This window comes from Sphaeramia orbicularis, chromosome 8 (genome assembly GCF_902148855.1).
Source record: "Sphaeramia orbicularis chromosome 8, fSphaOr1.1, whole genome shotgun sequence".
NCBI classification, from domain to species: Eukaryota; Metazoa; Chordata; class Actinopteri; order Kurtiformes; family Apogonidae; genus Sphaeramia; species Sphaeramia orbicularis.
This window is the reverse complement of record NC_043964.1, coordinates 36,629,728-36,648,283: the sequence shown is the minus strand read 5'-3', so window position 1 is coordinate 36,648,283 and position 18,556 is coordinate 36,629,728. Positions and strand designations below refer to the sequence as shown.

Genomic DNA, 18,556 nt, shown 5'->3' with positions numbered 1-18,556 from the left:
GCCCCAAATAGCAGAATCCAGAGGGTTTAGATCTGGACTAGAAGGCGGCCATAAACATGATTCCCAAAAATTGCTAAAGTTGGGTTTGTTGCCGTTGTCAACAAGTGTTTTGGTGTTCTTGTGTAAGATTTTAACTTCAAATCATATTTTACTGCATTTCTAACGCTCTTGTTGTCTACCTCAAGTTCAATTGCCATTTTTCTCATGGATTTGGTTGGATCCTTTAGGATTTTGGATTTGAGAGCTTTAATAAAAACTTTGGTTTGTTTTTTGTTTTTCTTCCTCCACTTCCAGACTTTCTCGTAATAGTTTTGCTCATAGTCATTCTCTTCTTTCCATTATAAACAGTCTTTATGGACACTGCAACTATTTTTGAAATCTCCTTTGACGTGACGAGTGCATTCAGCAAATCACACACACACACACACGCCTGATCACAATCAAAGGTACCAGACAGGGTGCACATATACAGGGTGGGGAAGCAAAATTTACAATATTTTGAGGCAGGGATTGAAAGACAGTGTATGACCAATTAGTTTATTTATTTTTATTTATTTGAAAGACATGAGAATTTATTTGTCACAAGAAAATGTACATAATAGAAAATGTTTTTATTCTATGTGTCCTCCTTCTTTCTCAATAACTGCCTTCACACGCTTCCTGAAACTTGCGCAAGTGTTCCTCAAATATTCGGGTGACAACTTCTCCCATTCTTCTTTAATAGTATCTTCCAGACTTTCTCGTAATAGTTTTGCTCATAGTCATTCTCTTCTTTACATTATAAACAGTCTTTATGGACACTCCAACTATTTTTGAAATCTCCTTTGGTGTGACGAGTGCATTCAGCAAATCACACACTCTTTGACGTTTGCTTTCCTGATTACTCATATGGGCAAAAGTTTCTGAAAAGGTATGGATAATAGTGTTAGGTATGATTATGACATCAGTATATGTTTGGTTTCAAAACAATTGATGTAGTGCCTGCTGAGAAAAAACAACTAAATGTTCATTGTAAATTTTGCTTCCCCACCCTGTAACAGGTTCCCATTCTATTATTACAATTAAAGGGCTGTAAAAGAAGGGTTTTCAGAACAAAATGGTTGATTGTTTTAATACTGAAAATAAGAATTGATAATCAAAATGATCAATAAATGAAAAGCAATGTGATGTGTGTATTTTGTAATAAAAAAGACACAGGAGTTGAGTAGTAATTATTTATTGTGTTACAAAACATTATGTACAATAATTTTGCTCTCTTAAAACAATAAAATTGTGCACATGTTTTCACACTCATTTTATCAATTTTTATCCGATTTTCTTCAGATTTGGAGGATTGCGAGATCTAGTAATACGATGGCCGAAGAAACATTTTGGGAGTGGTTTTGGGGGGATCTTTTTGCAATACTGATTAACCCTTTCATGCATAGTGGTCACTACAGTGGACAGCTATTCTCCAGCTGTTCTCTTGTATATTCATGGGTTTTATTGTTATAGTTCCATATCAGCCAACACAGTGGACACTTATGCAGCATCTCATAAACTGCAGTTCATACCATTACTGTAACTTTGCTGTTCTTGATTGGTTCTTGAGTGGAAATCAATTGTTAATTGTTATTTTTTGCATATTATCTCCATGAAGTGAGTAATAACTAGTATTAGAATAAGTTAAAATATGAGAAAATATCAGATTAGCAGCATTAAACATGTTTTTATTTCATTGTTTTCATATCATTTTCTGATATTGGGTTTTAAATACTTGTTTGTTTGCTTCAAAAATATAATGCATGGTGTAGCTGAGTGGACATTTTTGTAAATCCATGAAAAAAAAACAACAACAACTCAATTGTATTGTTTTTTTCATGCCCAAGGAGGAATAAAAACACTCAACCCCCCCCCCCCCCCAAAAAAAAAAACAAAAAACAAAAACAACTCAAATAAGGTTCTCATAATTCATGCATGAGAGGGTTAATAACTTCTGCAGATATACTTGTACACCTTGACTGTGATCAGGCCGACACACAATTCAGGCTCATATACTATTAGACTGGATAAACAAACCCAGTGCACTTAGTTGAAGTCGGTGTAAATTGTGACATTTTGCTGAAATACGGGTTAATGTAGTTCAGGCCGCGTTCGTTTTGCTGGCAATTGTGTGTGTAATCACAGAGGGTTTTGTGTGGCATTTGAACTTGCCAGTAATCTTGTGGGCTTTGGATTCTGTTTGAGTTGAGGACTTCGGTTTGAGGAAAAGAAGGATGAAAGCCTCTGTAGCGGATAATAGAAGAAGAGAGGCCTGGCAAGGAGATGGATATACAGGCAGGACAGAAAGGATGAGGGTGGCCTTTGCTTTCACCCGACAGCAACGGCCTACGTCAACATCATTACGGGTGATATTTCATCAGTGTGTGTGTGTGTTTGTTTGTTCTTAGATCACCAACATGGAGGATGATCCGAACTGGTACACAGCTGAGCTCCACAATAGAAAAGGGTTTGTGCCGAAAAACTACATAAATCTGAGGCCACACGCGTAAGTACACACACACATACACACACACATGCACACGTAGACACACACACATGTACATACACGAAATCTTTAATGCATATCTGTGTAGAAGATGAATGTACTTCACACGTCTTAACACTGGTCTAATCCAAACAGCTCATCAGTGATGTGTGTGTGTGTGTGTGTGTGTGTGTGTGTTGCTCCGGGTGTTTTCTACTCTTGCTTTGGACATCTGCACTCTGGCATACGGCAGCCTACCCATGGGAACACACACTCACTGCCTTATGTAATCACACACAATACAGCAGCATGTGTGTACGTATGTGTGTGTGTGTGTGTTTACAGTGAAGCTGCTGGTACACCCCGTGTCTCCATCAGATGGTCATACACCAGCTGGGTTCTACTTACACTGTGACAAACACTAAACTGGCAACAAAAACTATTACAGTCTTTCTTACATGATCCAAATGGACTCACCCAGTTAACGCTGACAGATCTATGACTATTTTTGACGCAACTTTTTCTCAATATTTGACCTTTTCTAAGTTTTTTACCATGTATTATCATATTATCCTCTGAATTTTGTATTTTATGAGTGAAATACAGGTTTTTTCCTATATTTAACTTGACGATCACGTAGATCATGGGTGTCAAACTCATTTTCTTCCAGGGGCCACATTTAGCCCAATTTAATCTGAAGTGGGCCGGACCGGTAAAATATTAGCATGATAGCCAATAAATAATGACAACTCCAAATTGTTTTAGTGCAAAAAATGACATTCAATTATACCAATATTTACATTTACAAACTATCTAGACAAAAAGGATATGAATAACCTGAAAAAAATGAAATTTGTTAAGAAATATAAGTACAATTTTATCAGTATTATGCCTCGATTTATCATTTATACATATGCATTACAGATCAGATCTACAAAGACACAAAACATTTAGTAACAGGCAGAAAACTGTTAAAATTGCACTTAATTTTCTTTAGACATTTCAGGTTGTTCATATTTGTTCAGGTTATTCACATTTTATTCTTAAAGGATAGTTTGTTAATGTAAACATTTTCATAATTTAATGCTTTTAGTAAAAACTAAATCAAAGAGAAAAAAAAAATTAGTGTTGTCATTATTTATAGATTATTATGATACTATTTTTGAGTTTGATGCCCTAACTTACACTTTGCAAATTCATCCCGCGGGCCAGATTGGAACCTTTGGCGGGCCGGTTTTGGCCCCCGGGCCGCATGTTTGACACCTGTGATGTAGATGTTAATAAAAACTAAGAGTTAAAACAAAAGTTATCATCCCCTTACTGCCTAAATTTATTTGCAACTAGAAAAGCACTCAGAGAGCGCAGATCTCCCCCAAGGCAGATCAGCCCCTCCCTCTGATCACCACCAAAATGTAATCATTTGTTCCTTGTGCCAGTATCAACATTTCCTGAAAATTTTATGAAAATTTGTTCGTAACTTTTGGAGTTATCTTGCTAACAGACAAACCCCGATGAAAACATAACCTCTGCCATTCCTTGGCGGAGGTAATAACAGAAAAAATATATATATTTGTGTTCCTGCTGTGACCCAAATCCTAAATTAAGTTGAGATAAAATAAATTTGAATTTAGTTCCTACTGTAACTATAATACAAATTTGGGACATTAGGCATAATTGGCATAAGGGTAATTTATTAAACAAAATTCCCAGTGTCAGGTATGTATATACCCCCCTATGTAGCTGGGATAGGCTCCAAACTACCCCCGTGACCCTAGTGAGGATAAAGCGGGTTCAGAAAATTAAGGAATGAATGTATATTATTAAATTGATGCTAATATCAGTTCAGTTTAGTTTAGTTTATTTTGAATATGCAACAAAACAAAAGTAATCCGATTTAGTCCTTAAAAATAAAACAGATTCACTGCAAAAATCTAAATCTTACCAAGTGTTTTTTTTTTTTTCATTTTTTGTCAAAATATCTCATCACACTTAAAATAAAACATAATCACCTAAACAGTAACTTTTCAGTGAGATATAAGAACTTATTTTTAGACAATAGAAAATCTTATTTCAAGAAATCTTAAGATTATTTTCACTTGTTCCATTGGCAATTTTTTTTGCTTGAATTAAGCATGAATTATGTCTTATTTTAAGTGTGATGAGATATTTTGACTGGAAATGAGAAAAATACACTTAGTAAGATTTTGATTTTTGCAGTGTTGCAAGAAAACATGAAAAAACATATACACATGCATAAAAACAAAGTCTATCCTTTAGCTTCCTATCAGTATAATGTATGAAAAATCCAAACACTTAACCTCACTTATCATGTTCACATACACATACATACATACACACACACCTATATTGACATACCAGAAAAGTGCATAAAAAAATATTTACATCCATACAGTACATCCTTGAAGGCAATACAAAATGAATACGCAATAAAGTAAACAATAAGACAAAGTGAACAACAGCAGCAATCAAACAAAAACAGAACAACAAAAAAACACACAAAAAACAAAATAAAAAAAAAACAAAAAATGCAAATATTGATCAGTTATTCCAGTCAACAATCCCAAAAAAAAAAACTAAAAAGGATCCAAAAATCAGTAGAATGACATGAAATTAATAACACCGTTACAGAAACAGACCATTGACTTTGATCCACGAATGTCAGGGATCATAAATAATCAGGTAACGTACGTACATTCACTGTGTTGAGCAGTGCCTCGTTACAAAAACATATTGAGGCGAATTTGCAACAACCGTCTGCAAGGGGTTAGATTGAAACGGATAAAACTGAAGCAAAAGTAATTTTTTTGCTAAATATATTATTAACACAATGCTTCTTAAACTGTGGGGCAGGCCTACTGGGAGCCAAGGTTATTATCGTTAACGAAAACTAACAAAATGACGAAAACTAAAATTGTAAAAACATTTTCGTTAACTGAAATAAATAAAAACTATAATTAAAAGAAAAAAACGATAACAAACTGAAATTGCATTGTGTGCTTATAAAACTAACTAAAACGGATAAAAATTATGGATAAAATTCCCTTCGTTTTTGTTGTTGTCAATGTCGGATTGATATGAAAGCGATTTATTTCGCTCTAACAATTTTAGCTAGCGGCACCGTACGGAACTTCACGGTCCGTCACTTCTTGTCACTTGTGGTTTCCAGTCGTCTTCTCATCCCCACTCTACCTGGAAACATGGAGACTAAAGCTGGGAGAAAGCAGCAGAGTCCTGTCTGGGATTTATTTGAATACGACAGCGAGGAAGAGAAAAGATATAAAAAAACTAAAACTAAACTAAAAGTAAGCATTTAGAAAATAACGAAAACTAATAAAAACTAGCAAATCTGCTCTAAAAAAGATAATTAAAACTAACGGAATTAGAGAAAAACAAGTCAAAACTAAATAAAACTAAACTATAATGAAAATTCCAAAACGATTATAACCTTGCTCTGGAGGGTCTGTTGAGCCACATTATGTAATAAATTCCCATTATGTAATAAAAGTTCAAAATATAATAAGAATGTCACGTCATCTTGTAATAAAGCCACGGAATTAGAGAAAAAAAGGTCAAAACTAAATAAAAATAAACTATAATGAAAAATCCAAAACTATCATAACCTTGCGGGGGTCACTCTTGAGTGTTTTTTTTTTTTTCTTTGTTTTTCTCTTCTTTTCTACACTTCACACAACCCAAAAAAATGATCCTTTAGCCTTAAATAATAGTCAGTGGATGTGCTTTATCTCCTCAGTTGAGTCACCAAATCCACTGGTTTTGCAGAATACAGGTTGATGAAAGCGGAACATCATTTATGCAAACCTTGCATCTGAATAAACTGCTCTGCTAAGCACGACTAATGAGCAAAAAAAAAAAAAAAAAAAAGAAGTGAAAATGACACTATTACTTAGACTTCACAGCTGACAACTGAAATCCTGCATTTGGGGGATTTGTTTTGTGTGTTTTGTATATTTAGCAGTCGGTCTAAAAATAACTTCACAAACATCCTAATTTTTACATATTCCCTCCATCCTCTACCTCTGTTTTATTCATCTGTCAGCACTGATCTGAGCTGCATGTCTCTTTTATTTAACTCCACATATTTTCATTGCATTTGACACCAGGACAAACACCTCACAGGAACATGTTTTTATGTGTAGAACTGTGAACAGTGGTGCATCAGACACCTGGACTCATCTTCTCCTTCATGTTCTTTTTTTTTTTTTTTTTTTTTTTTTTTCCCCTCCCCACCAGCTGGTTTGCCGGTCGTATATCTCGCGGTGTGGCAGAAAGTCGACTCAGACACAGGGAATGTGGAGCGTTTCTGGTCCGAGAGAGTGAGAGCGCTCCTGGAGAGTTCTCCATGTCTGTCAGGTAGGATAATCACACATACAATCAAACCCCACTGCTGGAATATTTCAGCCAGATATGGTCATTCCCATTTACATAGTCATGCATTTGTGCCTTGGGGTGTAAATCCTCTATATTCCATCTCCACATCCCTTTCATGTATGAATTCTTGTTTATTACAGTATTCCTCCTGTCCTCTGTGTATCCCCTATTCACTGCAACAACCTTGTTTTCCCACAGGGATCATTCATTTAATGCCATCTCTACTAATGCAGCTTAATTCAATAAGCAGCTCCATGTAAATATATAATGTCTGCATAGATGCACGCATTTTTACATCATTTGTAGCCTTGTTTTTGTTCATTAACCCTTAAAGACCCCATGCTACTTTTGCTGCAGTTCCCAAATGAGTTTTTCTCAAGATTTCGCATTTCTTAAGTAGGGCTGTGTATCGGCAAGAATCTGGCGATACGATACAAATCATAATACTCAGGATCACGATACGATATATCACGATATGTCACGATACTGTTAAAAAGGCAGTTTTTTTTGTTTTCTTTTTTTTCTTTTTTTTTTTTTTTTAATGATTATTTCCTTGAAGAATTGAATTCCACCAGAAATCTGTGCAAATACCAAACACATTTTTATTCGATCACAACAGGATCTAATGCTATATCACGAAATTTTCCTCTGTTCAAACTTAAATTATGTTTTACAGACATTACAGTTTAAGATCCTGTTCAAATGTTCATATTCTATTAGTTCAGAACTAATATCAGAACATTATTTTTGTGCAATCCCAACAAAGGAACTAACATTATTGAATAAAAAAGTGTTAAATATTAACAAATAAGATATAAACATCAAAGAAAACCAAAAAAACAAAAATGAACCTCCACAATATCTGCATTTGAATAAATACCTAAAATATTGATACAGTACTTTTGAATATCGATACACTATTGTGAAATGAAATATCGTGATATATTGCAGAACCGATATTTTCTTACAGGCCTATTCTGGAGTGATCTATTCAATATTATCGAATTGTATTTCGCATTTTTTAAGTTAAAAACATGTATTTACCTGTACTTAACTTACTGATCAGGTAGATGTTCAGAAAAACTCAGATTAAAGTTGAGAGTGATTATATAAGAAACAGAGAAAACTGAAGAAAAAGTGACTTTTTCAGTAAAAATATTATTAACTGAACATAAAAACAAGTATGTCCAGCTACTGTCATTGATCCAACTCCATGAGTTTTACAATATTATACAAGATGACGATGTTTCCATGGTAACTACGTCTGAACGTCCGAATGGGTCATATCTGGTGACCATGAAAAGATGACAAACTGTATTTTACACCAATTATTTACATCTCCATCCACTGTCATTGATCCAACTCCATGGGTTTTACTGGTGAATCAGTGTTTCTACATTCATTTCTGTTAATTTTGTTGACTATTTTATTGTTTTTTTCATCAGTTTTATTCAGTTTGTGGCTTATTTTGTTCATGTCACTTATGTTGTGCATTTATTGTTCATTTTATTGATCACTTTGACAATTTTTGCTCATTTTGTTGATTATTTTATTCTTTTTTTAACTTCATTTTAGTTCATTTCTGCTTATTTTTCTTCACATTATTTATTGTTTTGCAAATTTTATTATTCATTTCTGTTCATTTTACTTATTATTTAAAATATATAAATCCAGTGTCTCCAACCACTGTCATTTATCAAACTCCATGGGTTTTACTGGTGAATCAATGTTTCTACATTTACTATGGAGCCTTTGAACATCCAAATGGGTCATATCTGATATGATCTGATGCGCGGTTTGTTTGTCTTTCCTAAGACATTTATCACCATTTATTATAATATTATCCTCTTATTTATTTATTTTTTTTTTCAGTGAAAATCAGAGATTTTCTTATATTTAATTTACTGATCATGAAGATGTTCATAAAAGCTCAGAGTAAATTTAAAGGTTATTATATCAAATCAGAAAAAATCAAGGAAAAAGTGACTTTGTCAGAAAAATATATCATGAACTGAACATAAAACAAGTATACAAAGTAACAAACTATATCGGTTTTACTGGTGGATCAATGTTTCTGCATTAATTTTAATGTTAATTTTGTTGCCTTTTCTATTTTTTTTGGGTTTAGCAATTGGCTTATTTTGTTCATGTTACTTATTTTGTTGATTAATTGTTCATTTTATTGATCACTTCCAGTTTTTTTATTCATTTTGCTAATTTTTTTTTTTTTTTAACTTCATTTTAGTTGATTTTTGCTTATTTTTCTTCACATTATTTATTGTTTTGCAAATTTTATTATTCATTTCTGTTCATTTTACTTATTATTTAAAATAAATAAATCCAGTGTCTCCATCTACTGTTATTGATCCAACTCCATGGGTTTTACTGGTGAATCAATGTTTCTACACTCACTACGGAACCTCTGAACATCCAGATGGGTCATATCTGATGACCATGAAAAGATGACAAACTGTATTTTACACCAATTATTTACATGCACTGATAGGATTAATCAGATGGACAGGTATTAAACTGTTTAGATCAGTAGATGCTTTTGGTCGCTGGTGGCTGTTTGGGTCTTTATGGGTTCATACAGTTTAAGCGTGTGCACAGATGAGTGTGTGCAGTGTGCAGTTTTGGAGGGATAAGGTGTGGGGTTGAGAGGAAGGAGGAGGATCTGCAGCCCCTCTGGCCTGATGTAAGCTAATCCTGTCTGGCACACTGCAGCATCTGGAGCTGCTGATGGGGCCGATTGGTCGACTAGTGTGGAGGCGACGGTCAGACATGCAGCTGAGGCTCACTGTTGTGTTTCTGGGATTTTGGAAAGGTGGGTATTTGGGGGGGTTGGTAGGATCTGAATTGTGGTGCTGAGGCCTTGGACCAGACATTGGCTCTTGCCTCAGCTGACTGGGCTTTAAAACACACCGGCTGTCGACCGGGCTGGGGTTTTTAGGTTATGTTACGGTTGCTTGAAACAAGGTTTAAGCATCTTAACTCGCTTGTCGTGTATATGTGATATTCCGGGTGTTTTTAATCATGTTGTTGCTTAATTCCTGTGTCTGGCTACTGGTTATGGAGAGGAAAGCAAGGCAAAGGGAAGAAAAAAAAAAATAGGTTGCAATATTTGGAGAATTATAAGAGAAAATTGGAAAAGGTGCCGTTTGCAAAATGCCTTTGCCAAGAGGAGACAGGGAGGATTTGATGCTAGTTGTTTTTATTTTTGGGCTGTGTGCTGCTGGTACTGGATGGTGTAGCAACTTGCAAACTGGGTCAGGTGTTTGTTTGCAGGAGTGTGTGGTCCTTGTGTGACAGCTCTCCCGTCAGAGCCGACGTCCTGACAGCGATGAAACGATGAAAACTTCAGTCTCAGCTCTGCTCGGTCCAGCTCTGACATCAGCCTGTGACAATCTGATCTACTGTCACAGCCGACGAACGCAGCCAAAAGTGGACTTTGTGATTTCTTGGAAACTGATGATGATAGTACAAATGCAGTACACACACAAACACACACAAATACTTGGTTACAATCAGTGTTATGCAAGTTACTTCCAATCTGTAATACATTACAGATTACTTGTTACTGTTATTACCCTGACCCCCGAGGGGGAGGCAAGGGCTTTTGGTTGGTTTGTTTGTTTAACACTCTTAACAGCAAAACTATTGGTTGAATTCCTACCAAATTGGGTTTATAGATTGCCAGTGATCCAGAATAGATTTGATTACATTTTTGGAACAGTAGGTCAAAATTCATATAATGGGTGACATTTCAAATGTCTATAAAAACATCAATTTTGTTTCAGTTTACTTCAAACTTGGCAATAAAACAAATCATACATTCAGAATGCTCACCACAGAGACGTCAGGGGCTAAAGGGATACACCTAAATAACTTTACACCACTGTTAGAAAAATCTGTTTCCCTAATTACCCCCCTCCCCCCAAAGGGGAAGCAAGGGGTATTGTTTTTGGTTTGTTTTATTTTTTTGTTAACACTCTAGCAGCAAAACTCTTGGTTGAATTCATACCAAATTCGGTTTATAGATTATCAGTGACCCAGAATAGATGACATTACATTTTGGGAAATGCAGGACCAAGCTGCAAATTTGTATGAATTTTTAAAAACTTTTTTTTTTTCCCCACTTACTTCTAATGGGCAAAATTTCAAATGTCTGTAACAGCAAAACTATTAACTGAACTCATACTAAATTGGGTTTATAGATTGCCAGTGACCCAGAATACATGTGGTTACATTTTGAGAAAAATAGGTCAAATTTCTAATTTTTAATGATTTTTTTTTTTTTTTTTTTTTACATCTTTTTTCTTCTTCCATTTACTTATAATGGGTGACATTTCAAATGTCTATAAAAACATCAATTTTGTTTCACTTTACTTCAAACTTGGCACATATATAGAGGCAGTTGATATGCTGACATCAGCACATGCATACAGGGTGGGGAAGCAAAATTTACAATATTTTGAGGCAGGGATTGAAAGACAGTGTATGACCAGTTAGTTCATTGAAAGTCATGAGAATTTAAATCTTCAAATCATATTTTACTGCATTTTTAACGGTCTTGTTGTCTACCTCAAGTTCAATTGCCATTTTTCTCATGGATTTGGTTGGATCCTTTAGGATTTTGGATTTGAGAGCTTTAATAAAAGCTCTGGTACGTTTTTTGTTGCTTCCTCCACTTCCAGACTTTCTCGTAATAGTTTTGCTCATAGTCATTCTCTTCTTTCCATTATAAACAGTCTTTATGGACACTCCAACTGTTTTTGAAATCTCCTTTGGTGTGACGAGTGCATTCAGCAAATCACACACTCTTTGACGTTTGCTTTCCTGATTACTCATATGGGCAAAAGTTTGTGAAAAGGTATGGATAATAGTGTTAGGTATGATTATGACATCAATATATGTTTGGTTTCAAAACAATTGACGTAGTGCCTGCTGAGAAAAAAACAACTAAATGTTCATTGTAAATTTTGCTTCCCCACCCTGTAGACATGATGACATCAGCTGGATCAATGCCAAAATAAGTTACAATAGGTGCGAGGGGCGGGGTTTGTTGTACCTGGCACCACTTGTTTAACAGTAATTCCTTACCTTATAATATTACTGTCTCAGAATTGCAATGTGTTACATGACATCTGTATTTCTTTTGAGTTACATACAGACTCATCTCATAAATGGCATTTGCACAGTAGAACCCCCCCCCCCCCCCAGTACAAGAGCTAGGAGAGCCCTGATGTACATGTGGACAGATAACTCAATAAGTAACACTATGGTCAACAATTATTGAATCCCAGCAGGAACACTTGCATGATTTTCAACATTTTACATATTCAAACAGGGTGTGCCGCCAAGAACACCAGTAGATAAATCTGTCGATCAAGAATTCTAACTAGTCATAGAAACGTTAGTTTATTTTTGTCATTGCTGATCACAGGGATCATGCTAACTAGCCTCTGTAACACAGGGTTAGGGTTAGTAATAAGCATGCGTCCATGTGGACAATGGACTGTCTTCTGTCATCTCCACCCATTGGCTGAACACCAACAGGAAATAGAACTTTACTGATGCATTTTAGATTCCTTAGTGCACAGGTGCAAAAATGCGGCCAGGGGGCCAAATCTGGCCCGCCAAAGGGTCCAGTCTGGCTCTTGGGAGGAATTTGTGAAATGCAAAAATTACACTGAAGATATGAACAATCCTTTTAGTTCAGGTTCCACATTCAGACTAATTCAGTCTCAAGTGGGCAGGACCAGTAAAATACTATCATAATAACATATAAATAATGACAACTCCAAATTTTTCTCTTTGTAAATGTAAATATTTTCATATATTTACACTAAAACAAAGTATAATTTCGCAAAAAAATGTGAATAACCTGAACAAATACGAACAACCTGAAATGTCTTAAGAGAAGTAAGTACAATTTTAACAATATTCTACCCGATATTAAATGTTTTGTGTGTTTGTAGAGCCACTATGATCTGTAAGTTATAATGTACATGTGTAAATGATAAACTGAGGCAGAATATTGTTAAAATTACACTTTTTTTTTTTCAGTTTATTCATGTTATTCACATCTTTTGAAAGGATAGTTTGTAGATGTAAACCTTTTCAGAATGTAAATTTACTTTTTTCACTCTAAAACAGAGAAAAGTTTGGAGTTGACATTATTTATATATTATTATGTTATTATTTTACTGGTTCGGCCCACTGCAGATCAAATTTAGCTGAATGTGGCCCCTGAACTGAAATGAGTTTGACACTTCTGCTTTAATGTCTCACAGTCTTGCTGCTTTTTTATTTTTTTCATTTGAGCGATGAAATTATGGGCAAAAAGTGTGTTGTAACGCAAGTGCTATTGAACATGTACTGAGTAAATTATCACTGAAAATTTACTAGTAATGCCTTACACTACTGCATTAGAGCAAAAAGTAATTTGTTCCTGTAATGCATTACTTTTGTAACACATTGCTCCCAACACTGGTTACAATAATACTTTGACACATTTGCTGCAGAACATCTTTTCTTTGTAAAGTGTTTTACATCACGTTGAAAATAAACTTATTTATAGTTGGGGACTGCTGAAAAAAAAAAAAAAAACTTTAAAAAACACCCTAATGGGAGGAGTTTATGGTCTGAGTTAAAGATTTACTGCCCACATATATTTTTTGTTGAGACAACATTTTGAAAGGTGATCATGAATGAATGCGTGGCTGGGGAATAGCTGCAGACTGTGACAGCGAAACTGTCCCAATGGGTTATTTAGTAGCTTATTTTTGGAAAGTGGAGCAAAGTGATGCCATCCTAGACTTCTATGGAAAGAGATGAAGAATCCATTTTGCTTAGCTGGGCTTTTACAGTTCTCTTTGACTCAGCAGCCAATGTACCCAAAGGATAGCTTCTGTCTCCCAGAGTTTTTCTATGTTATAATATAGAGCTATTTTTAAAAAGGAAAAGTTAACAAAAACAGCTAAGGTGCTTTGACATAGTTTTTTTTTTTTTTTTTTTTTTTAATAAAACCAGCATGTTCTAGCCCTTGTCCCGTTCGGTTTTTGGCAGGGTATTTTTCAGATTTTCACAGCGAAGGGACAAGACTTTTACTTTTTCTCAAGTGGAAAATCTCCCTTTCTCAGTCACCCTTCACCACATTCCCTTTCTTTATCACCTCCTCTGCAGACATGTAAAAGTCGCAGCTACATATATACAGTATTAGCAGAGCACGCTGTCACTGAGTCATCAAAAACCATCAAGGAATTGACTAAAAACACATGAGACACAATAAGAAAAAGTGAACAAAAGAGACAATGCCTGAAACATGAACAATACCAGTGGTGTAATTTGCATGTAATTATACAGCATACTGGCTTTTGTCATTTTTTTCTTGACAAAGTGGAAGAAGGAGTATTTTTAACTCCAGCAGACATCACTAGCTGGTGCTGATGGTGGTTAGATGTGACTGAGGTGATCCGGCTGAGCGTTGTGTTCACACACCTCAGTCCTGCTTGTGCTTTTGACACATTTTTACTTGAAGAATATGGTAGTCAGCCTACGAAAACACACACACACACACGCACAGAGCGCTTGCACCGTTGGTTTTCCTGTGGCCTCTGTTGTGTTTTTCATGTGAAGGTCATGCAGAACAAAAGACATTTCCTTTGCTTTGATAAACGGATCGGATGTCTGTCAGCAGCCGTGTATGTGCATGATGCGCCTAAAGCACAACTCACCATCAGACTCAACACAGTTCAGTCCAAAAGTGAAACTAATATAATTTATCCGATAGACATGTTCAGTTTTTTAGTTCTTATGTGAAGCCTTCGCTTGAGTTTTGCACTAGACGTACTTTTCTAAAGTGGAAAAGTTCAATGTCACTCTCCTGTCATGGCAACAACAGGAAAATCTGTGACACTGACAAGAAAAACTGACACCAAGAAAAACAGGCTTAATGTTAGCAGGTGAAGTGGCCCTGAGGGGTCTGAGTGTGTTTAGATCTTACTTTGGATTTTGCCTTTATATTTCTCCAAGATTTGTTTTTATTAACAGAAGCTCTTACACTGCAAAAATCTAAATCTTACAGAGTGTATTTTTCTCATTTCTAGTCAAAATATCTCATCACACTTAAAATAAGAGAGAATCACCTAAAGAGTAACTTTTCAGTGAGATATAAGAACTTATTTTTACCTCCGCCAGGAGGTTTTGTGATCGCTTTGCTTTGTGTGTTTGCATGTTTGTTTGATTGTTAGCAGGATAACTCAAAAAGTTCTGGACGGATTTTCAGGAAATGTTCAGGAAATGTTGATACTAGCACAAGGAAGAAATTATTAAATTTTGGTGGTGATTGGGGGGGGGGGGGGGGGGGGGCAACAGATCTGTCTTGGTGGAGGTCTGTGCTCTCCGAGTGCTTTTCTTGTTTTTATTGCATTGGGCTGTTGTATATGTCTCATTTGTGTGTGTGTGTGTGTGTGTGTGTGTGTGTGTGTGTGTGTGTGTGTGAACGGTGTAAGACTAATGTAAACAAGTAAAGCACTCGGAGAGTGCAGACCTCCACCAATACAGATCTCCCCCCCCGATCTCCACCAAAATTTCATCATTTCTTCCTTTTGCCAGTGTCAACATTTCATGAAAATTTCATGAAAATCTGTCCATAACTTTTTGAGTTATCCTGCTAACAAACAAACATGCATGCACACAAACACACAAAGCAAAGTGATCACAATACCTCCTGGCGAGGGTAATGTTTAAAATTGTAATGTAATGTAGAGGAGACCCCAGGAAGAATAGCAACTGATGATTCAGTTGCTAATGGGGATCTTAAATGAAATGAAACATACAAATAACACATGAAATCCAAAAAAAAAACATGAAATGCGAGTAGGAAAAAGTTAGATTTTTTATCGTTTTTCACCAAAAACATGTTGAATGTGGCATTTTAACTTAGAATGAATGTGTAAATTGAAGGTGTCACAAGATGCCACACATCTGATTGGTTGATGTAGTGCACTTTTCCACCAAACACAGTGATACGTTTTTTTTTTGTTTTTTTTTTTGTTTGTTTTTTTTTATTCTCTTCCTGCACCGAACACGCACCAAATGTCTCAACAATATTGCAGAGAATTATGTTTTTATTGTGTATCATGAGTCTGGTTTTACTTCCCAGTTGTACTTGAACATCTGCACTTTCCACACAAGTTGAAAGTCGGACTCAGCGAGGCTCCATCTTCCTGCTAAGTCATGTTTAATTTGTTATGTGATTTGTCCAGATGACTCCAAAGGGTTAAACCCAGACTGCTGCTGTGGTATTTCACAGTGGACAACACTTGGTAGACTTATGACATGGCCACAAAAACCACTGAGTCATGCCTTCATTGGCTAATGGCCCGTACAGTAAGAGCTGAATCTGGCTGTTCAGTGCGTTTCCCCCATCATCAGTCATCATTAGTCTCGTATCGGGGGGTCATTATTCCAAAAAAGGAACAGTTACAGTGAACTGGGCTGAGCCACATAATCTCCTCTAAGCTTTAAGTAAAACACTAAGGCTTTGGTGACCCATGAAAGTCACCCCTTTTTTGGAGGGGGTGGGGGCGATTTCATGCAATTTCATGCTAAATGACTCTTGATAACCCTTAGATAAAAGTACATTTATTTAGTTTTTGTGGCCAAATGAGCGGGGAAAATGTGGGAAACAGTGAGTCAGTGAGTCATGGGGGAAAAAAAATGGAGTTCAGGGAGTAACTTAGATGGTTTTTGTGAATTTCTACATTAAACTGCATGTTGATTAATGCAGTAAAGTCGATTTGCCTGTGATGAATAAATAAAAAAAAGGGCTGGAGGGTTTAGAGATATCCCACACTTAACAAACACAACATGCACGGTGGCTGTAGAAAGAAATATCGCTTTTATATTTGGTGCCGTAGAAGTGCGATGACTTTCTTTCTTTCTTTCTTTCTTTTTTTCTTCAGTTCAGCCAGATTTTCACAGCTTACAGTGCATCACAGCTCAGTGGCACAATTTAATACCACAGCTCAGTGACTAAAACACAAAGACCTGAGAGAGACGCAGACATAAATACAGAGAAACAGAGAGAAGAGGGAAGAAATATAAAGAGAGACGGAGGGAAAGAGTGCACGGAGACTGCAGATAAAAAAGGACAGGGGAAGGAAAAGCTTATGGCAGCTAGAGGAGGCGTGTGATTTCAGTTTTTATTGCTGTTTTCTGCGAAGCTGAAATAAAAACCAGTCAGTCCTTTGCGGGGGGGGCGGATCAGCCCTCCGGAGCAAGGTTATTATCGTAAACGAAAACTAACGAAATGACGAAAACTAGAATTGTAAAAACATTTTCGTTAACTGAAATAAATAAAAACTATAATTACAAGAAAAAAACGATGACTAACTGAAACTGTATTGTGTGTTTACAAAACTAACTAAAACGAATAAAAATTACGGATAAAATTCCCTTCGTTTTCGTCTTTGTCAATGCCGAATTGATATGAAATCAATTTATTTCCCTCAAGCAATTTTAGCTGCTGGCACCATATGATATTTAACGGTCCGTCACTTGTGGTTTCCAGTCGTCTTCTTGTCCCCACTCTACCTGGAAACATGGAGACTAAAGTTGGGAGAAAGCAGCAGTGTCCTGTCTGGGATTTATTTGAATACGACGGAGAAGAAGAGAAAAGTAACTAAAACTAAACTAAAACTAAGCATTTAGAAAATAACAAAAACTAATAAAAACTAGCAAACCTGCTCTAAAAATGAATTAAAACGAACTGAATTAGAGAAAAACAAGTCAAAACTAAATAAAACTAAACTATAATGAAAATTCCAAAACGATTATAACCTTGCTCCGGAGGGTCTGTTGAGCCACATTATGTAATAAATTCCCATTATGTAATAAAAGTTCAAAATATAATAAGAATGTCACGTCATCTTGTAATAAAGCCACATTATGTAATAAGCTGACTCATTTTGTAATAAACTACCTCAATGCATTATATAGTAAATTTTTTCGCATTATGTAGTAAGTTATTACAATTTGAGAAATTTATTACAAAATGCACTTGACACATTTTTATTTTAAAAAATAAAATGTAATAACATGGTTCATTATGTAATAACAATCCAAATGAATATAATTTCAGAGCAATTTAGAAGAAATTAGTCACAGGAGCTACAGGTAATGTAATCAGAACTTTAACCACACAGTTTAAAGATTAATTTAGCACATTGTTATTGTATTGTCGTGTCAGTTGTGTGTGATACAGTATCTTATGATCTTGGAAAAATGTTCCTTGACACCCTCAGATTGAACAGCAAACATTTATTGTGTGTTTTATCGATTTATGTCACAGAGATAAGCTCCAGTCCATTTTCCTGAAAATAAAAATGTGTCAAGTGCATTTTGTAATAAATTCCTCAAATTGTAATAACTTACTACATAATGCGAAAAAAATTTACTACATAATGCGTTGAGGTAGTTTATTACAAAATGCGTCAGTTTATTACATAATGCGGCTTTATTACAAGATGACGTAACATTCTTATTACATTTTGAACTTTAATTACATAATGGGAATTTATTACATAATGTAGCTCAACAGGGTCTCTTAACTCCCTTTTTTAATTTTTTTTT

At 35.4% G+C, this 18,556-nt stretch overlaps 1 protein-coding gene across 1 annotated transcript in view; it reads left to right on the top strand.

Annotated features, from left to right (window-relative positions):
* The window catches only part of grapa (GRB2 related adaptor protein a), a 104,874-nt gene that overhangs the window by 17,172 nt on the left and 69,146 nt on the right, over positions 1 to 18,556 (top strand). The window contains exons 2-3 of the mRNA XM_030142150.1: positions 2,430 to 2,527; positions 6,779 to 6,898. Of these exons, the coding sequence (XP_029998010.1) occupies positions 2,430 to 2,527; positions 6,779 to 6,898 (218 nt within the window). The remainder of the gene's footprint in view (positions 1 to 2,429; positions 2,528 to 6,778; positions 6,899 to 18,556) is intronic.